The following is a 17,652-nucleotide window of genomic DNA, read 5'->3' as shown; positions in this document are numbered from 1 at the left end:
TTGAGATTTTCTCGGATGTTCTGGTTGACTCTCATCAGCTGTGCTGACACTTCAACAAAACACTTTTTTGCTAACATATTTTTTTCATCTGCTTCCTTTTCAGACTGCCTGTAAATGTTTGGGAAGAGAAAATCGGTGGGCATTAAATTATGAATGTTGAACAAAATGACCTCTTACCATCAGCGCCAGATGTTGAGAGGTCCTAGATGGAAAGGGGCTTGGTTTGACCCCTTGTTTCTCCTGCTTTTAGCCCTGCAGTTACTTGTCGTCGCTGGATTGGTGCGAGCTCAAACCTGTCCATCCGTATGTTCCTGCAGCAACCAATTTAGTAAGGTCATCTGTACACGCAGGGCTCTAAAGGATGTCCCTGATGGCATCTCCACCAATACACGGTATCTAAACCTTCAGGACAATCAAATACAAGTGATCAAAGTAGACAGTTTCAAGCATCTCCGACACCTAGAAATTCTTCAGCTTAGCAGGAACCACATCCGCAACATTGAGATTGGCGCCTTTAATGGGCTGACCAGCCTTAACACTCTGGAGCTCTTTGACAATCGCCTCACAACCATCCCAAATGGCGCCTTTGAGTATCTCTCAAAACTGAAGGAGCTTTGGCTTAGGAATAACCCTATCGAGAGCATACCATCTGATGCCTTCAGTCGCTTGCCGTCCCTGCGGAGGTTGGATCTGGGGGAGCTAAAGCGTCTCTCCTACATCTCAAGTGGAGCATTTCAGGGATTGAGTAACCTTCGCTACTTGAACCTGGGCATGTGTAACCTCAAAGAGGTCCCTAACATCCAGCCCTTGATTCGCTTGGACGAGTTGGAAATGTCGGGGAATCAGCTCACCATGATCCAACCCAGTTCTTTTAAGGGCCTCATCCATCTTCAGAAGCTGTGGATGATGCACGCCCAGGTCCAAACCATAGAACGGAACTCCTTGGATGACCTGCAGTCGTTAAGAGAGCTCAACCTGGCACACAACAACCTCTCCTTTTTGCCCCATGATCTCTTCACGCCTTTGCGCCACCTGCAGCGAGTGCATTTGCATCACAATCCTTGGAACTGTAACTGTGACATTCTTTGGCTGAGCTGGTGGCTGAGAGAGACTGTCCCGACGAACACCAGCTGCTGTGCACGCTGCAATTCCCCTCTCAGCCTCAAGGGGCGCTACATTGGTGAGCTGGACCAGAGCTACTTTCAGTGCTATGCCCCGGTTATTGTTGACCCACCAGCGGACCTCAATTTGACTGAAGGAATGGCAGCAGAGCTCAAATGTCGGACGAATTCAGTGACCTCGGTCAGCTGGCAAACACCAAATGGCTCCATCTTAACACACGGGACGCTCAAGATGCGCATCTCTGTCCAAAATGATGGAACGTTAAACTTCACCAACATCACCGTCCAGGACACGGGAACCTACACTTGCATTGTAAGCAACACGCTGGGCAACATTTCAGCTTCTGCTGTCCTCAATGTGACCACCGTTGACAACAGTGGTTTCAGCTATTTTACGACGGTGACCGTAGAGACAATAGAAACCCCAAACAATGGGGACAGTAGGACACCGGTGCAGCCCTCTTTTGGCTGGGCTTCATCCTCAACCACAAGGGGAACACCCATCGCCACAGAGAGGGCGTACACCCTTCCTGTGACTGAGATAGACATGGATGGGGCTCTCAACGGCTTGGAGGAGGTGATGAAAACCACCAAGATCATCATCGGCTGCTTCGTGGCCATCACACTTATGGCTGCTGTCATGCTCATAATATTCTACAAGATGCGCAAGCAGCATCACCAGCAGGATCACGATGGACCGTCCCGCTCCATTGAGATCATCAATGTTAATGAGGAGCTAACAAGGGTTCCAGCCATGGAGAGTCACCTGAATCTTCCAGCTGTTGAGCATGATCATTACAAGTACTATAATTCCTACAAAACTGATTATAACCACTTGGCCACTCTCAGCTCTTTGCATAGTTCGGCGCATGAACCTTTACTTATTCAAGCCAGCTCAAAGGATAACGTACAGGAGACGCAAATTTAACCATGCTTTCATTTGGATGAACTAAACTGTACTAATGAGGTTTCATATTCGGTTGCGGACATGCTTTCATGAAGGCAGCAGCTTGAAATAAGACATTCAACAGTGTCATTGAGAGTCTGGGTGTATGTATTATTTTAACAAGTGTCTTTACAAATCTTATTTATTGAAGATATGTGAAGTGACTCTATCGTGAATCATAAAAAAGATTTTATAATTTTTCTCTTTTTCAATGCAGACTGGGAGAATTAATTCTATCATTTGTCGCTCAAATTAAGTTAAATTAAGACTACAGTTATTGTTGTTTTTCACTCTTGGCATATTACATCCCTTTGCTTAAACCTGTTTTTGTATTCTGAGACCCTCAATCCTTTAAACAAATACTGGCCAATAAATACACACCAGACTTCAAATTGCATGGAGCATTTAGATATGAATAGCAGGCCCGATGGCTGCAGCTGCAGTAGAGATGTAAAGAAACAGTTACATTTTCAAATGAAATTGTCAGCCTGGATTTGATATTTTCTGTTGTTTTTAAAAGTCCCACTTTACAAATGCTACTAAACAATCCTACCATACCAAATGTTTTTATTACATGGCAAATTTTCTTGTTGGTTAAATTGGATAGAAATTCTACTTATTTTTATGACACAAGGTACCCAGAAATGACACACACACACATTGTTTTCCTTTCAAATTTTTTATTAATCTTAAAAAGCATTTTGTGGATTTGACTGTGGATTTTCTGCCCTACCAAATTTCCAAACAAACATGTTTAATGTTAGTAAGGACTTCCCCATTTGCTGCAAGTTAATTTATCTTATTTATTTAACATCAATTCAATTGTGATTTGATATCATAATTTAATAGTTGACATTCTCAAGTGAGTATCTTGTATCTATGTTATCAACTGTAATTGCTTTAAACTGAGTTTGAATCCCAATACTGTGAAATTAAACAAATTAGTTTGGAGATTGGCACACTTCATTCCAGCACAGGTAAGAACGACATCCATTTAATTGTCCCTACTTTGTTAGACATTTTTCAGTTCTAATAAAAAAAGTAAAGCTTGTCACAGTAATTAGCAATAAAAAGGGGGCGGGATTAGTGAAAGCTCAATAACAACAAATTCCTTGCCAATAACATACAGTATGAACTAAACATTAATGATATATCATTGAACATATGATTTGTACAATAGTTGCCCCAAAACCAAATTTGTGTGACTTTAAACCAAAACACCGAAATGTAATTTTCATGGCATGTAAGACTAGACCTGAGTGGCTAAAGAAGAGAAAATTGGATTTGAAGTCTCCTGCGCTATGAGGAAATAAATAATAAAATAAAATATAGCCTGGTAAAGTCACTATGGAAACCAATGACCTACTGAGAATTGCACTGTCTGAACAAAATATGTCATATGATTGTAGCCCAGCACAGAAATGGTTATTGTTTTTTTGAGAGGTGCATTAATTGTTTCCAACAGAAATGATTGGTCAACCACAGGGTTTTACTGTGAATGTGCTCTCTTTATATATACCGTCAGCTTTAATTTGCTGTTTTTACCATACTCTACAGAATGTTATATTTAATTTGCTGTGTATTTTAATATTATCATTTTACCTGGTCGTACGTTCCCTAACATGTGTGTGCATCCATACAAAAATGCATGCAAAGCATATGTTTGTATACCATTTGTGTATGCCTTTACATAAAACCTCAATTCTTTTTCCACAGTTGTGTTTGGTGCTTTTTTATGTTTCTCATGGTCAATGCTAGAATGATGTTGTATGTCACACTTCCACTTTTAATCATTTTGGAAAGCCTGCTGTTTTCTCACTAGCCAGCGCTTGAAGTTAACTTCATCTGATTTTATGTCAAAGGTTTAAAAAGGTACATGATGACTATACCTTTAATTCATCATGACTATATTAATCTTAGAAAGACATGTTTGACAGCAGGGAATTCATCAGATAACATAATGTATGCAGAACATTATAACCAACCCTACATTTTAGCTTATATATTTATCAGTCTTTCATTGAGAATTACTAATCAGTTTCTGAGATCAAGTAAACAAACGTTACTTTCCATCATTTCCTATTGATTTAATGGTTAATTCTACTTGTCATTTATTCTTTGGCCTAAACCTTTTACTTTTACCCTCATTGCTATTCACATTCTGTATGAAAGATGAATTATAACCCCATAAGTTTACATTACATAAACCATTGATTCAAGTGTATTTTGTTTTTGCTTTTTTCATTTTATTTTTGTATCAAAGTAAAAAAAATATTCCTACTATTTTTATTGTACATATACAATACAACAGGTGGGACAAATTGTCTCAATAAAAATTAGCATTGGGCCCAAAAATATGAAAATGTCTGTTTTCAGAGGGTTTGTACATGAATGCTAGCTTGCTCTTATCTCTTTCAGCGTTCCTGAGCACAGCATCCGTTACTGAATAGATCAATGATGCCTACACGGTCTACATATAGAAATTCTGTGATGTTGGACTAAACCAATTCTCTTTGGTTTTCTTCTTGTGATTTGTTTGTTATTGGTAACTCATTTTAGATTTCTATGCTAAGCTGAAGTGGTTTTTTTCTTTATGGCAAGAGAATGTCTGTTTATTGACACAACTCTACGAGAACTGTTATTGAAAATAACCAATAATATTTCTGTCAAATTTCATATTTGCTGATCAGTTCATAATGCTTTGGGAATACAGCTAACTAAACGTTAACCATGAAAAAATATAAAATACAAGAGATTGTAGTTCATACAGTTACATGCTGTAAATGTAAATAAAATGTCTTTTTCTAAAGTGTGCAGGGGGTTAATGATAATTTTCTGTTTTTTTATCATTTGAGTCTTTTTCTCTTTAGCAAAACCTTAATGTCAGTTCACACAAAATCAGAAAAAAACTGTGGTTGCTGTGGGATTACATTCAGAACAGACGTACATATCAGACAATGCCATTTTGTTTCAGGGGTAGATATTAACCTCGCCTCTGCCTTCAATTGTATGCCTTGTATAATATGTTCTTTTAGAGGCAGGGTAATATCTTACATAAAAGGCAATATTCCTCACTTATGTTCCAAGCATTGATTGGTGGTTTGGCCTGAAGAAATAAGGACCTGCATGTAAAAGCTTTTTAAGTTTCATTCTGTTAAGTTTTAGATCATATCAATTATCAATTGATAATTAATTATTAGTGATGTGTTAAACAGATCCCATCACTGTACAGATGTCCTTTAAAGAACCATCTCTTTTTAACCTTTTTATAATCTTTTCGCCAGAAAGAACCTTTTGTTAAACAGAAAGGTCCTTCAGATGTTATCGGTTCTATAAGGAACCATTTAGGCAAAAAAAAGGTATATAGTGTATATGTCTAAAATAGATTCTATATACCATTTGTATATTCTGCGGAGCACTTAACATATATGGAAATCAGGATATTCTGCGCAATTATTACTTTAGCTGTTTGAAAAAGTTTATAAACCTAGGAGTTGGATTAAACGCAAAACATAAGACCTCACACTCTCCTTAAATTATTACATCCATTGAATTAATCCATTGGTCATATTATTTAAAGTATTTATGCTGACTTTACAAACAATCCAGAAATGAATTGAGGTCTAACGTTTGTTATTTAGTTTAAAATCAAGTGTCAATACTAATAGATCCTCAAGCCAGTTCAATCACTTTTATTCCGTGCCAAAAAGTTAATAGGTTATCATTCAGATAAGGAAACCAATGTGAAGAAGCACTAAGCCACAGGTTCACTTCAAACACTTCATAGAACTGACGTCAAAACGAGAGACTAGTGACCTCTAGACATCCAGAGCAGTTCTCGGTTCAAGATGGACTTGATTTTACGGCACCTTCTGTTGAGTTATGGGCCACTTGACATCTAATCCATAGGGTTTAGACTGAGGTCTGCACAGCACTAGAAACTTGCGAATTGAATTTATAGGTGCTTCGCATTGTCTCGTTCCCCACATGATTTATAGCCCCGGACCCGTGACAGACGGAAGTACATCAGTTAATTAATTTTGCCTGGACAATGCCATTAGCCACACAGGAAGAGGGTGGGGTGCGGAGGAACCGAATACAGGTGCAGTCTGTCTGTCTGCATGTCCCGGTCCACAGAGTCTGTCACCTGTAATAATTAATCTCTTCCGTGATTCACACAAGCTGTCAGCAGCTCTCATCACATTTACAGGTAGCAGTATCTTCCATCACTGCAATTACTGTGATATGGAAGGGTTCAATTACACAACATATCATTTGATAGATGACTGGTTTCTCCACAAAAGAAACGCTGGCATCTTTATCTTTCGAATAGCGCCGATATAGTTATCAGCGGTTATGATCTGTTCCGGTGGATTGGCAGGGGAGCGAAGATGAAAATCCAGGGAGCTCGCCAATGCCAGGAAGTCCACTTACTTCTCTCACAGCTGAAATATTTAGGTGTCATATCAATTAATCTTCTCCTCTTAAACTGATGGAGGAATCTACCAACTTCTTTCTGTTACAGTGCCAACTAAAATGATAAACAAGATTTGCTGTCCTTGACGTCGGGCCCGGGCACAAGACTCGATCTGAAGTACACCTCTGGACTTCCTAATTGAAATAGAAATAAAATGGACACGAAGGTTGAGCAGGAATGCCAGAAGAACCATCGCTGGAGTGAGGTTATGAGCAGCCATTTAGTGCTGTAATGTTCACTCTCCTCCCTCGGTTAAAACTTCATTAAAGGAACAAATCCTTGTAGGTGTATTTCCCCGTAATTTCCCACTTTGCCACAAAACTCCATGTTAATACATTTCCTCCAGGCTATTTTTGAAAATATTTGTTTTAGTTTATTTTACAGCACATTTAATAAGCAAAGCTGTTTCAATGTCAGACAGGCAATCCAGCTTAGAGTGATGAAACCGCATAAAGTCTAAGGTCTGTTTTCCACCTCTTTGATTAGGGACCTGACATGGCAATTTGCACGTTATTTGATGTGAATAATTTGCGTGGGTCCCTCGCTGTGCAGCGTGCTTGCATTTTTAAGGCCAGGGTCACCCTGGAACATCCACAGAGATTGCTCTTCGACCCGGGGGACAGCCATTTTGGGCAACTGATGTTGTCTCCTCTCTGAAGTCGAAACATCATTCTTCAAACAGCGCCTGTGATTGTAATGCTTATCTTCGGTCTCTTCATCTTTAGCAGAGAGTAATTAACAGCTAGCACGAAGAGTCTGTCTGGTGCTAAACTGTAATTACAAGTCCCATTACTCCAAGGGGGCGTTCAAAGCAATTAGCATTTCTCATACAGCGGTCTGAAAAGTACGATGAGAGCATTTCATTCAATTTGATGGTGTCACGTTCTCCAGATTTATGCATGCTATTGCTCCACCAAAACTGTACTTGACGTTTACTAGCTTTGATCCAAACTGAAATATGTACTCACATCTTTAGACTGCAATGAATCTGGAGCTGTTTTGTCAAAGAGGATGCTTGAAATGTACGGTACAACCGCTAAAAGGACAACACTCATTTATGTAACGTCATTCTGTTTTTTATAACTTGGTGATCTTTCAGAGGCACTGACAATGCTTACTAATTTTTCCAGCTTTCTGTGTGGATGTGCTTTGGTTTAAAGGACCTGAAACCATTTTCAAAATGTTTAATTCTTTTACACAAATCTTAATACTACAGCATGTAATGATAACTGTGCACTAATTGAGAAATGCAGATTAAGAGCCAGAATCTCATCATCCAGCAGTGGCTACACTGGAGTACAGACATTTTGGAAGAATTTTAAAGGTCCTCTCCAAACGTTAGACAGACATAAAATCCTATAAGATGTCAAAATTTAGTTTTGCAACAATATTTGCTTTAAAAAATTTACTGGAAAGTTAAACATTTTTATTATTGCTAACAAGCATTGTTCAATACTTAAGCCACATTTTCAAAACTGTTGCCCAAACAGTACATCTCACCTCCAAAACTCACTCAGTCAGACCAACAAAACACTTCATCTATGTCTCAAAATAAGCTCATTCCAACATAACACTGGCAACAATCTCATTTAGAAAACTCATACAGTTCATTCATAACATGCTAACCTAAAAAACTAACAACAAGGAGCATTACAGAAATTATGAACTTTATAAGTATATGTTGAATTATTTCTCATAAATCAGCGAATGAATGTACTTTCGCATTTTTCTTGTTACATATGCACATTTTTCTTTCTTTGTTTTTAAAGTAGTACTTCATCTTTGAAAGTTACAGTACAAAGGTAAAAAAAGAGGACAGTTCCAGGGCTGCATTGATAATAATAAATGATGAAATAAAGAATACAAATAAATTCAAACCATCAACAAAAGTATAGTGAGGGTGCTAGTCCTCATCAACATCACATCTGATGTCTTCTCTAGCCATGGATTGTGAAAAATGCCATCTGGAATGTCTAATTCAGTTACAGTATCATCAAAGGATGCTTGTCTCACCTGCTGTTTAGTCGGAAAATTCCTATTATTTATGCAACTGTTGAACACGGCAGATTTGGTTGCACCTTTAGTCCAGCCTCTCTCATGAGAGACTATGATTTACAGTTTTGTTGATCGCTTTGGTACTAATTTCACAAGTAAGGTGTACTTTTTCAAAACTCGTAGTACAAAAATCCAAACTGATCACACTTGTTACACAGCTTGTCATTCTTTCAAAACCTGATGTAATGCTTTTATTCAGTTGTACATATTTTAAGTCCACATAATCACTGTCTCAAACACAAGATTATTGAAATATGTAATGACAACATTTGGTTTAATCACCGAAACACAACAGTATGATCTTCTTTCAGTTTAGTACTTTTATCAAGCAGTTAATTTAATATCAAATAATCCAAGATACGTGTTTCAAATTGGCTTTATTGCTTAAATTCGTATGCTACAGTACTGTAAAAGACAGATTACACCGTTTTCATACTAGGCAATACACTTACATTACCAGACTTTTACAGAATCTATCATTTCCATAATATCTATCTTATGTGTAAGCAAGTGAAGGATCAATGAAGACATCCCCTTCAATCATTTGGGCAAATTAGATTTTTTTTTTAGATATAATTGTAACATAGTTTTACTTTCAATAATGAAATGTGCACATTTAAATAAAACAAAGACCCATAACATTAAGTGCACACACATTAAATAAATTTGGATCTAGCCTGTCTTGATCATTAGGCCATAGATTCTCCTCCACATCACAATGAATGTCATCATTGTTCATGCACCTTGGAAAAAACCTTTTTTGCATGGCGGATCAATGCTTGCCATTGGTCTACACTGATGTCATCACATCCCTCATCCATGGCCTGAAGGAGGGTGGCACGCTCAAGGGGTTGGCGATCATAGTCCTTCCACCTCCATGCTGAGACAAATTCCTCAATAGGGTTGAGGAAAGGAGAATATGGAGGCAGGTAGAGGGTCATGAATCGGGGATGGGTCTGAAACCAAGCTTGAACAACCTCTGCATGGTGGAACCTGACATTGTCCCACACAATTACATAGGTAACCCCTTCACGCTGACAGGTCAGCTCAATTTCATTGAGAAACTCAATGAGATGTTCAGCGATATAGGAGCCAAGTAATGGCCTACGTCCTACAACACCATCTTCAGAGATAGCTGCGCACATGGAGATGTTTCCTCCACGTTGTCCATGCACTTGGACAGTGGCCCAATTGCCAATGATGTTCCGTCCACGCCGACGAGTTTTGAAGCCTGCTTCATCAACAAATATGTACTTGTGATGGTTTACATCAGCATCAAACGCCATCATCTGCTAAAAATATATATTTACATTTAGACATTTGGCAGACGCTTTTATCCAAAGCGACTTACATTGCTTTATCCCATACATTTTACATAGGTATTTGCAATCCCCTGGGATCGAACCCACCACTGAGCTACAGGAAAGCCGTAGCTCAGAATTATCTCTTTTAATTCTTTTTTAAAGTGTTGTTCCAATATACATATGAAGTAGGCGATGCATAAAATAAAATAAGTAATACAATATATAGTTCTGTACCTGAACATACTCAGCCATCAGTTGTTTTACCCGGTCATTGTTTCTCTCAAAAGGCACCAGGTAAGTGTGCTTCATTGATACCTGGTGCCTCTATAACATGTGACCTATTGTTGGTAGGCTGATGGATGCCACATTGGCAAAGGTGTCATTATCCTCCTCAATTGCCTGGTTTATTTCTGACAGCCGTATATCATTCCTGGCTCTCACCATTTTCACCACTGACCACTCCTGCTGGGCGGTCAGCACACGGCCAAAGCCACCACTATGGGGTTTTCTGTCAATTCTAAGTGTTTTGAAAATGTGGCTTCAGTATTGAACAATGCTTGTTAGCGGTTGAAAAAAACTGTAAAAGGGGGTGTCCTGTCCATATTCTGTCAATAAAGTTTATTTGCATATGTGTGTATATCACATATCATTTTTGTCCCCTTTTAAAACATATTTAAGGGATCATTCAACCAAAAATGGAAATTCGGTCAACATTTACTTACCGTCTTGTCATTTCAAACCTGTATGTCTGTGTTTTTTCAGTAGAACGTAAAAGAAGATATTTTGATGAAAGCTTGCTGAACAGCGCCGGCACCCATTCACTTCTATTGTATGGACACAAAACCAATAAACATTGATTACAACATTCTTCAAAATATATTTTTATATGTGTTCTACGGAAGATAAAGAAGTCATACATGTTTGAAATGACAAGAGGGTGAATAAATGATGAAATAATTTTACTTTTGGGGTGAACTATCAGTTTAGGAAACAAGTTTGTTTCCTAAAACTGGTTAAAACAGTTTTCATTCACAAATCCCTGCTCAAACCCCTCACTGTTAAGATCGCCCATGCTTTTCTCAAGCGGTTTAGTCTTTGCTTATTTAGCTGTTGTTTATTTACCTACTCTGTAATCTGTACAAGGCTTTGTCCTTGCTTAAATCATCATTTCACTACTTTAATTGCATCGAAGTGCAATCGCTTTTTCTTGGTCACAGATGGCAAACATCCGCATACAGCCATGGTTCAGACTCTGTGTGCCCTTCACTTCACGATTGAATAAAAAGAGATCACAGGGGATAGACTGATGAGTAGAGCTCTGTGACTTCTTCAAATTGATGTGTGGAGACAGAGAGTTAAAAAAAACGAATCTTGTTGTTGCACAAAGAGCGTCGGTACTGATGGCACACTCCTTTGACTGTCTGGCACATATTAAGGTGTCTTTCAGCATTCTCTGTGATGTGTTGCCTGCGGAATTGGCATTCTTTGTTAGTGTTTGTGTTCCAAGCTTTACTATGGAGAAGACGTGAGTGTTTGCCATCTGTGTAGATAGAAACACCTGCAGTGCGCTTCAGATTACAGAGGATCTTCTACATTGCATTCATTTGTAAATGTCAGGTATGAATATAATATAATTTACGATTTCATTTCTGCCTCTGATTGCCCCTTCCTCTTTGTTGGGAGAATCACAATCCAAACTCATCAGAGCTGGAATAGCGGGGGGTTGGCAGAGAAACAAATTTAAATGTATCTGTTTTAGTTTAGGTGTTTGTGATTTAATAAAGTATTCATTAAAATTAAATGTATGTAGCGAGATATTAGGGGAGTACACTGACTTGGCACACACTCCTATACTTGAATATTGCAGGTATTGTAAAACAGATGTTTATAGATAGACTGAAAACTTACAAACACGCCATATTTACTTAATGCATTTATTTCAATACACATATAAAAAATTGTTGATCAATGAACTTACTTAAAGCGATAGTTCACCCAAAAATGAAAATTCTATCATAATTTACTCACCCTCAGATTGTTCCAGACCTGTAGAAATTTTGTTGTTCTGCTGAACACACGGGAAGATATTTGTAATGTCAGATCTCATTTCCCATTTACTTCCATAGTATAGGGAAAATAAAACCTATGTGAGTCAATGGGGCATGAGATCTGGCTTTCTTCCATTTAGTCATTTTTCAAAATATGTTCAGCAGAAATAAAAAATTAACACAGGTGTGGAACAATGAGGGTGAGGAAATTATGACAGATTTTCAGTTTTTCTTTGAAAAGGGGGACAAATCCATTGAGTGTGGCATGACGATTGTTTCAGATGGACTGCAATGCTAAATATGTCAATCATTAAAATAGACAATTTTAATATATCTGTAAATGTTCTGTAATTCATATCAGAAAATAACTTGTCCATGGTCAAATGATAACTACATGTTAGTCATATGAAAAAATTCAATCTTAGCAAAAGGTTTCTCTGGTTTTCTATTTGCATTCCAAGTCAGTTATAGACAAACACATTAAAGGAAATATATTTCTCACTGCTGAGTCGGCCATGGCAGATTAATTATATTTTACACCCTGTAGGAGTCTGAATCTAGTAATATACTGTAATGTACTGTGTTGTCATATTGTTGGCAAACTGCCATTCCAATAACATTAATAATTACAATATTATGCTAGAAACAGCAAAAATTAATCTAAGTTAAAACTAACTGGATGACATTTTTTTACACATTCAATTGTTTAGACTGCAGTATGCATTTTATGTGTGTGCCAGAATGTGAAAAACTCCCTTTCCATGTGACATGCAAATCTAGTAGCACACACACACACGTAATTACAGACAAGTAATGTATTTATATAGCACATTTCACAAGGAGGCAAGGAGACAAGGAGGGCTCACAAAGTGCTTTAGAAAAAATAATAACAGGAAATAATTAAAAGCTCGACCAAATAGATGTGTCTTTAGACGTTTTTTAAAAGACTCCTCAGAACCCATAGTTCTCAATATTAAAGGAAGAGAATTTCAGATCCGTGGAGCTGCCACACAGAAAGCTCAATTAATCACAACTAATAGGTCTTGGCCTTAAGAACTAAAAAGAACGACCAGGGGTGTGTGCCTGCACTAGATCCTGAATATAAGAAGGGGCTTAACCATGCAAGGCCCTATAAGTAAAAACTAAAATTTTGAAATGCACTCTGAAAATTAATAAGAAGCAAAAGAAGTTCTTTAAGCACAGGAGTAACCTCATTCTGGACCTCGTCAAAAGCCTAGCATGCTGCATTCTGTAAAGTTTGTAAATGATCCAACAAAGATTTTTTTCAAGCATGTGTACAAAGCATTACAGTTGTCCAATCGTGAGAAATAAGATCATGTACAAGCATCTCCATTTCTTTTTGAAACCTTAGCTCTAATCTTCCTGAGGTTCCTGAGGTTCCTGAGTTGGAAAAAACAGAAACTTAATAAAAATAACACCTACTTATAATATTTATAATACTACCACTGTCATGAGATGTTGAACCACCGATAGCCTGTCTTATATTAGAGGTAATGTTGTCTGGGGAAATAATTTACACCTCAGTCTTATCAGTATGAAGTTGCAGAAAATTGTGAGCCATCCAATTGTTATTGGCGAGTAAACATTCCAATAAAAGCGACAATTTGTCTAGCCCATCAGGACGAAATGACACATATGACTGAATGTCATCCGCACAAAAGTGATAAGAAAATAATTTGAAACTGCTAATTATGTCGGCAAGGGGAAGTATATACAAATTAAAAAGCATGGGGCTAAGCATGGAACCTTGTGGCACACCCCAGGACAAAGAAGCAGACTTTGACATGAAAGATCCAATGGATACAAAAAACTCCTATCAGAAAGATAAGACAAAAACCAATCAGGAGCTGATCCAGAGATGCCCACTACGGTATTCAGTCTACCAATCAAAGTGCAGTGATCAACAGTGTCAAACGCTGCACTGAGATCTAGCAAGGCCAGCACAAAACATTCACCTGTATCAGCCGCCATAAAAATATCAGGGATATTATGAGGATCCAGAACATTATTTAACTGCATTGACACAACTTTTTCTAAGATTTAGGAAATATAAGGCAGTTTTGAAATAGGCATAGAATTATTAAAAGATGTAACATCAAGGTTTCTTTTCTTCAATCATGTCATGTTTATTCTTGGTCTTGCAGCGGAGTCATGGCATAGTCTTAGGGTTTTGTGTGAGAATGACATGGCTTTGTTAATATATTGGCTGGCAATGTGCTTTCTCATTTCTCGTCTGTGTTAGTTTAGTTTTCCCCCATCGAGGGTGTTTGTTTTGTTCATTGTTTTGTAATAAAGTATTTTTGTTAACCTCTCCACCGCTGCTGCCTTTGCTTGGGTGTTTCCCCTGAAATCCGTGACAGAACAACGGCATGTTTAAAGCATCTAGGAACCTGACGTAGTCTAAGAGATAGATTTATAATTGAGAACAAGCAAGGGCCAAAATATTTAATGAATTTCATTACCATAGATGAGGGCACAATATCCACAGGGCTTTGGGAAGGTTTCATCACACCCACTACCTTAATAATGTCCTTCATTGAAATAATTCAAAATGAATCAAAAGTTGAAAGTCTTTGTTCTGTATGTGTGATGGGGTTCACAATAAATAAAATAAGCAAGAGACCAAATATATAAAGCTCCTTAAGCATTACGTACTCTGGTGCAAAACATACGATGAAAAAGCGTCCAGTTTCACCATAATTCTTTGTAATTGACTGGGTGTAAAAGCACCACTGAGAGGGAATTTATTTCAACAGCGGGCATGCGATCTGACAACAACCCCAGTACCTTAAAAAGGAACAAAGTGGGGAAAGAAATCCAATTTAAACAGGAGAGGAGTCCGACAGGTCCACCTTAGCACTAGGACTCAGTACAAAGAGAGGCGCCTGACACCGACACAATGATGGCGCTGTCACAATGACATCTCTCAGTGCTGGAGAGATTGACATGTGATACTGGAATGAGTAATAGAGGTTTGCGGCCGGAGCCTTTGTCACTCATAGTGTTAGTTCTTGGAGTAGGGGTTTTGGCTGCTATACTGCATGATATAAATCTCAGTCATAAACAGTAATTTTACACAGCTGAGATTCTGGCACATGTTACTCTCATTTACATTTATGCTGTAAATCATTATGAATCATTGGAAAATCAAAATCAAACCTCTAGAAAAAATCTTGTCGTACCCTCATATTTTGCCTCCCTTTTTATTCAGATGCTTTTAAATTGAATTTCATCAAAGGTTTGAGAGCAGCATGTCTTTACATGCTTAACATCAACATCATTTGTGCACAAACAGGGTTCTTTGCTATTCAATAGCGTAATCCTGTAGCTCATCTTGTAAAGCCTGATATTAGCGACACTAAGGAAATAGGTTTGATTCTAGCGAAAAGACATGGTTGATAAAATGTGTGCACTGGAAGTCGCTTTGGATAAAAGCATGGATCTGCAAAATGTAATATGTGAAAATGACTCTCGTTGCGTCTCATTCATGAAAAACGGTGTAAATCATTCTGTGTGCATCATTTGGAAAAACAATTCTTATGCAAATTGTCGCATTCATTTTAATGTGTTGATTTACGTAAGAATGGTTTTATGAACAATTTACGTAGAAATTCGCTCTGCAAATGTTTCATTAATGTTGCTATTGACCTAAGATGCAAAGAGGGTCATTACTTTCAGCATATCTAATCAAACAACACCCAAGCTGCAATAAAACACATTCCATATTAGAGACATATTTCACCCATCTCACATTTGTGAGTAGATATCATTTTCAGAACAAATCACTTAAAAATGGAAATTCTCTCATTCATAACTCACCCTCATCTCAAGCATGTATGACTTTCTTTCACACAAAGAAGATAGCAGAATGTTGACAACTTTTTATATAATAAATACAGAGACCACGGTTCAAAATGGATAAAAAAAAATATTTTATATTTGTAAAACAGGGCAACTGTACTTACACCCTAATAATAATAAAGCTACATTATCAAATACTAACAGACAAATATAACAGCTCTCTCTTTTGTCAATAGGATCATTGAAAACTTGCATTATAAGAAGATTATAAGATTTCTGTGATTAAGTTCTGTGATTAAGTTTTGAGATTCCACCATATTCTATCAAACATTAGCATAAAGTTAGCTCGACCAATTTATTACAGAAGGCCAAACGATATGCAGTGAAAAATGCAGTGTACAGTTCTGTCAGATTTCCTCTTCAGTCATTTCCTTCATGATAAAACATAAATTGTATTTGTATGCATTTGCACTCACTCAAGGGGTGGATTACTCTTTGTATATAATTCGCTTCCATTTTATTCTTTACAGTACCATTGGAACAATATTATTGTCTAATATTATTGACTATTATTGTTTTAAACACAATCCTTTTCATTAATCTTTGACCATCTGAGCAGAAATCTTATGAAACGGATCTGCCAGGTGAAAAGTCAATCTTTAAACAAAAAAGATTTTTTTTTAAATTTGTCAATGATGCTTCAACAGATATATAGAATATATAGAATGCATATAGAGAAGAGGAGCAAGTTGAGGCAATAGAGACTGAGAGATAGCTTGTAGGAGGTGGGAATGGATCAGGTCGAGTGGACATATAGTGGGATGGGTGGAAAGGACAATTTTGGACACATCAGTCTCCAAAAGGTTAGAGAAAGAAGGGAGTTGAGGATAGCAAGGGGTAAGAGATAGATCAGGGATGCGTTGAGCAGAGAATTTCCTGCTGATGGTCTCCACTTTATCAGTGAAGAAGTTGGCAGAGTCATCAGCAGTCAGCGAGGCATTGGAGGGAGGTTGAGGTGGACAGAGAAGAGAGGAGAATGTTGAGAAAAATTTAGGCAGGTTAGATGGAGTTTGAGATTTTGTTTTGAAAGTGCTACTGATATGTCTGCAGTCAAAACCAAGTAAAGGAGTTAAGAAGATAATGATACTTGGAGAGATCAGCAGGGTCCCTAGACTTGCGCCACTTCCTCTCCGCAGCCCTTAGCTTGGTCCGATGGTCAAGAAGAGTCTTAGAAAGCCAGGGGCAAGAGGGTGTACAACATGCAGGCCGAGAGGTAAGAGGGCAGACACTGTCAAGGTTGTACAGAGACTATCAGTAGCTTCCCTCAACATTGAGAGATGAGAAAAGGGTTGTGGTGGGTAGGGAGGAAGACACAATGAATGAAAAGCTGGTGAGAGAGAGGGAATGAATATTAAGAAGGAAGAGACATGGTTATGGGTGGGAGGTGAGATTACAGGGAGTGTTAGAGTGAACTTTATAAAGAAATGATCAGAGACATACATGGCAGTAACTAGAAAATTATTAGCACTGCAGTTACAACTCAGAACAAGATCTAGCTGTTGTCCTCTGTGGGTGGGAGGTGTTTTGGCCCTGTGAAGGTAAAATGAGGAGAGGAGAGCTAAGAAGTCAGCTGCTTGTGATTTGTCTAGGTGGATGTTGAAGTCGCCTAGCATTACCAGTGGAGTGCTGTCTTTAGGGATAGAGGAAAACAGCCTTTCAAGCTCTTCTAAGAAGTTTCCCAGTTGACCTGGAGGGCGATATATTTTTGATGGATAAGTGATGGTGATTGCATGGTATTCAAATGAGGAGTTGCTGCAAGGAAAAGACAGAGGACTGAATTTCCAGGTTTTGGAAACAACCAAACCTGTTCCACCTCCTT

General features: G+C 38.0%; 1 protein-coding gene across 4 annotated transcripts in view; it reads left to right on the top strand.

Moving 5' to 3' along the window:
• lrrc4cb (leucine rich repeat containing 4C, genome duplicate b) overlaps positions 1 to 4,873 on the top strand; it is a 44,015-nt gene extending 39,142 nt beyond the window's left edge. For all 4 annotated transcript variants that reach the window (XM_056747351.1, XM_056747343.1, XM_056747326.1 and 1 more), the window contains exon 2: positions 104 to 4,873. In XM_056747351.1, the coding sequence (XP_056603329.1) occupies positions 154 to 2,049 (1,896 nt within the window). In that variant the 5' untranslated portion in view covers positions 104 to 153 and the 3' untranslated portion in view covers positions 2,050 to 4,873. The remainder of the gene's footprint in view (positions 1 to 103) is intronic.
• Positions 4,874 to 17,652: the final 12,779 nt, after the last annotated feature.

The sequence above is a fragment of the Triplophysa dalaica genome, chromosome 1, assembly GCF_015846415.1.
Source record: "Triplophysa dalaica isolate WHDGS20190420 chromosome 1, ASM1584641v1, whole genome shotgun sequence".
Lineage (NCBI taxonomy): Eukaryota > Metazoa > Chordata > Actinopteri > Cypriniformes > Nemacheilidae > Triplophysa > Triplophysa dalaica.
Note: the sequence above shows the minus strand (reverse complement) of the source record. Positions and strands in the feature narration are given on the sequence as shown.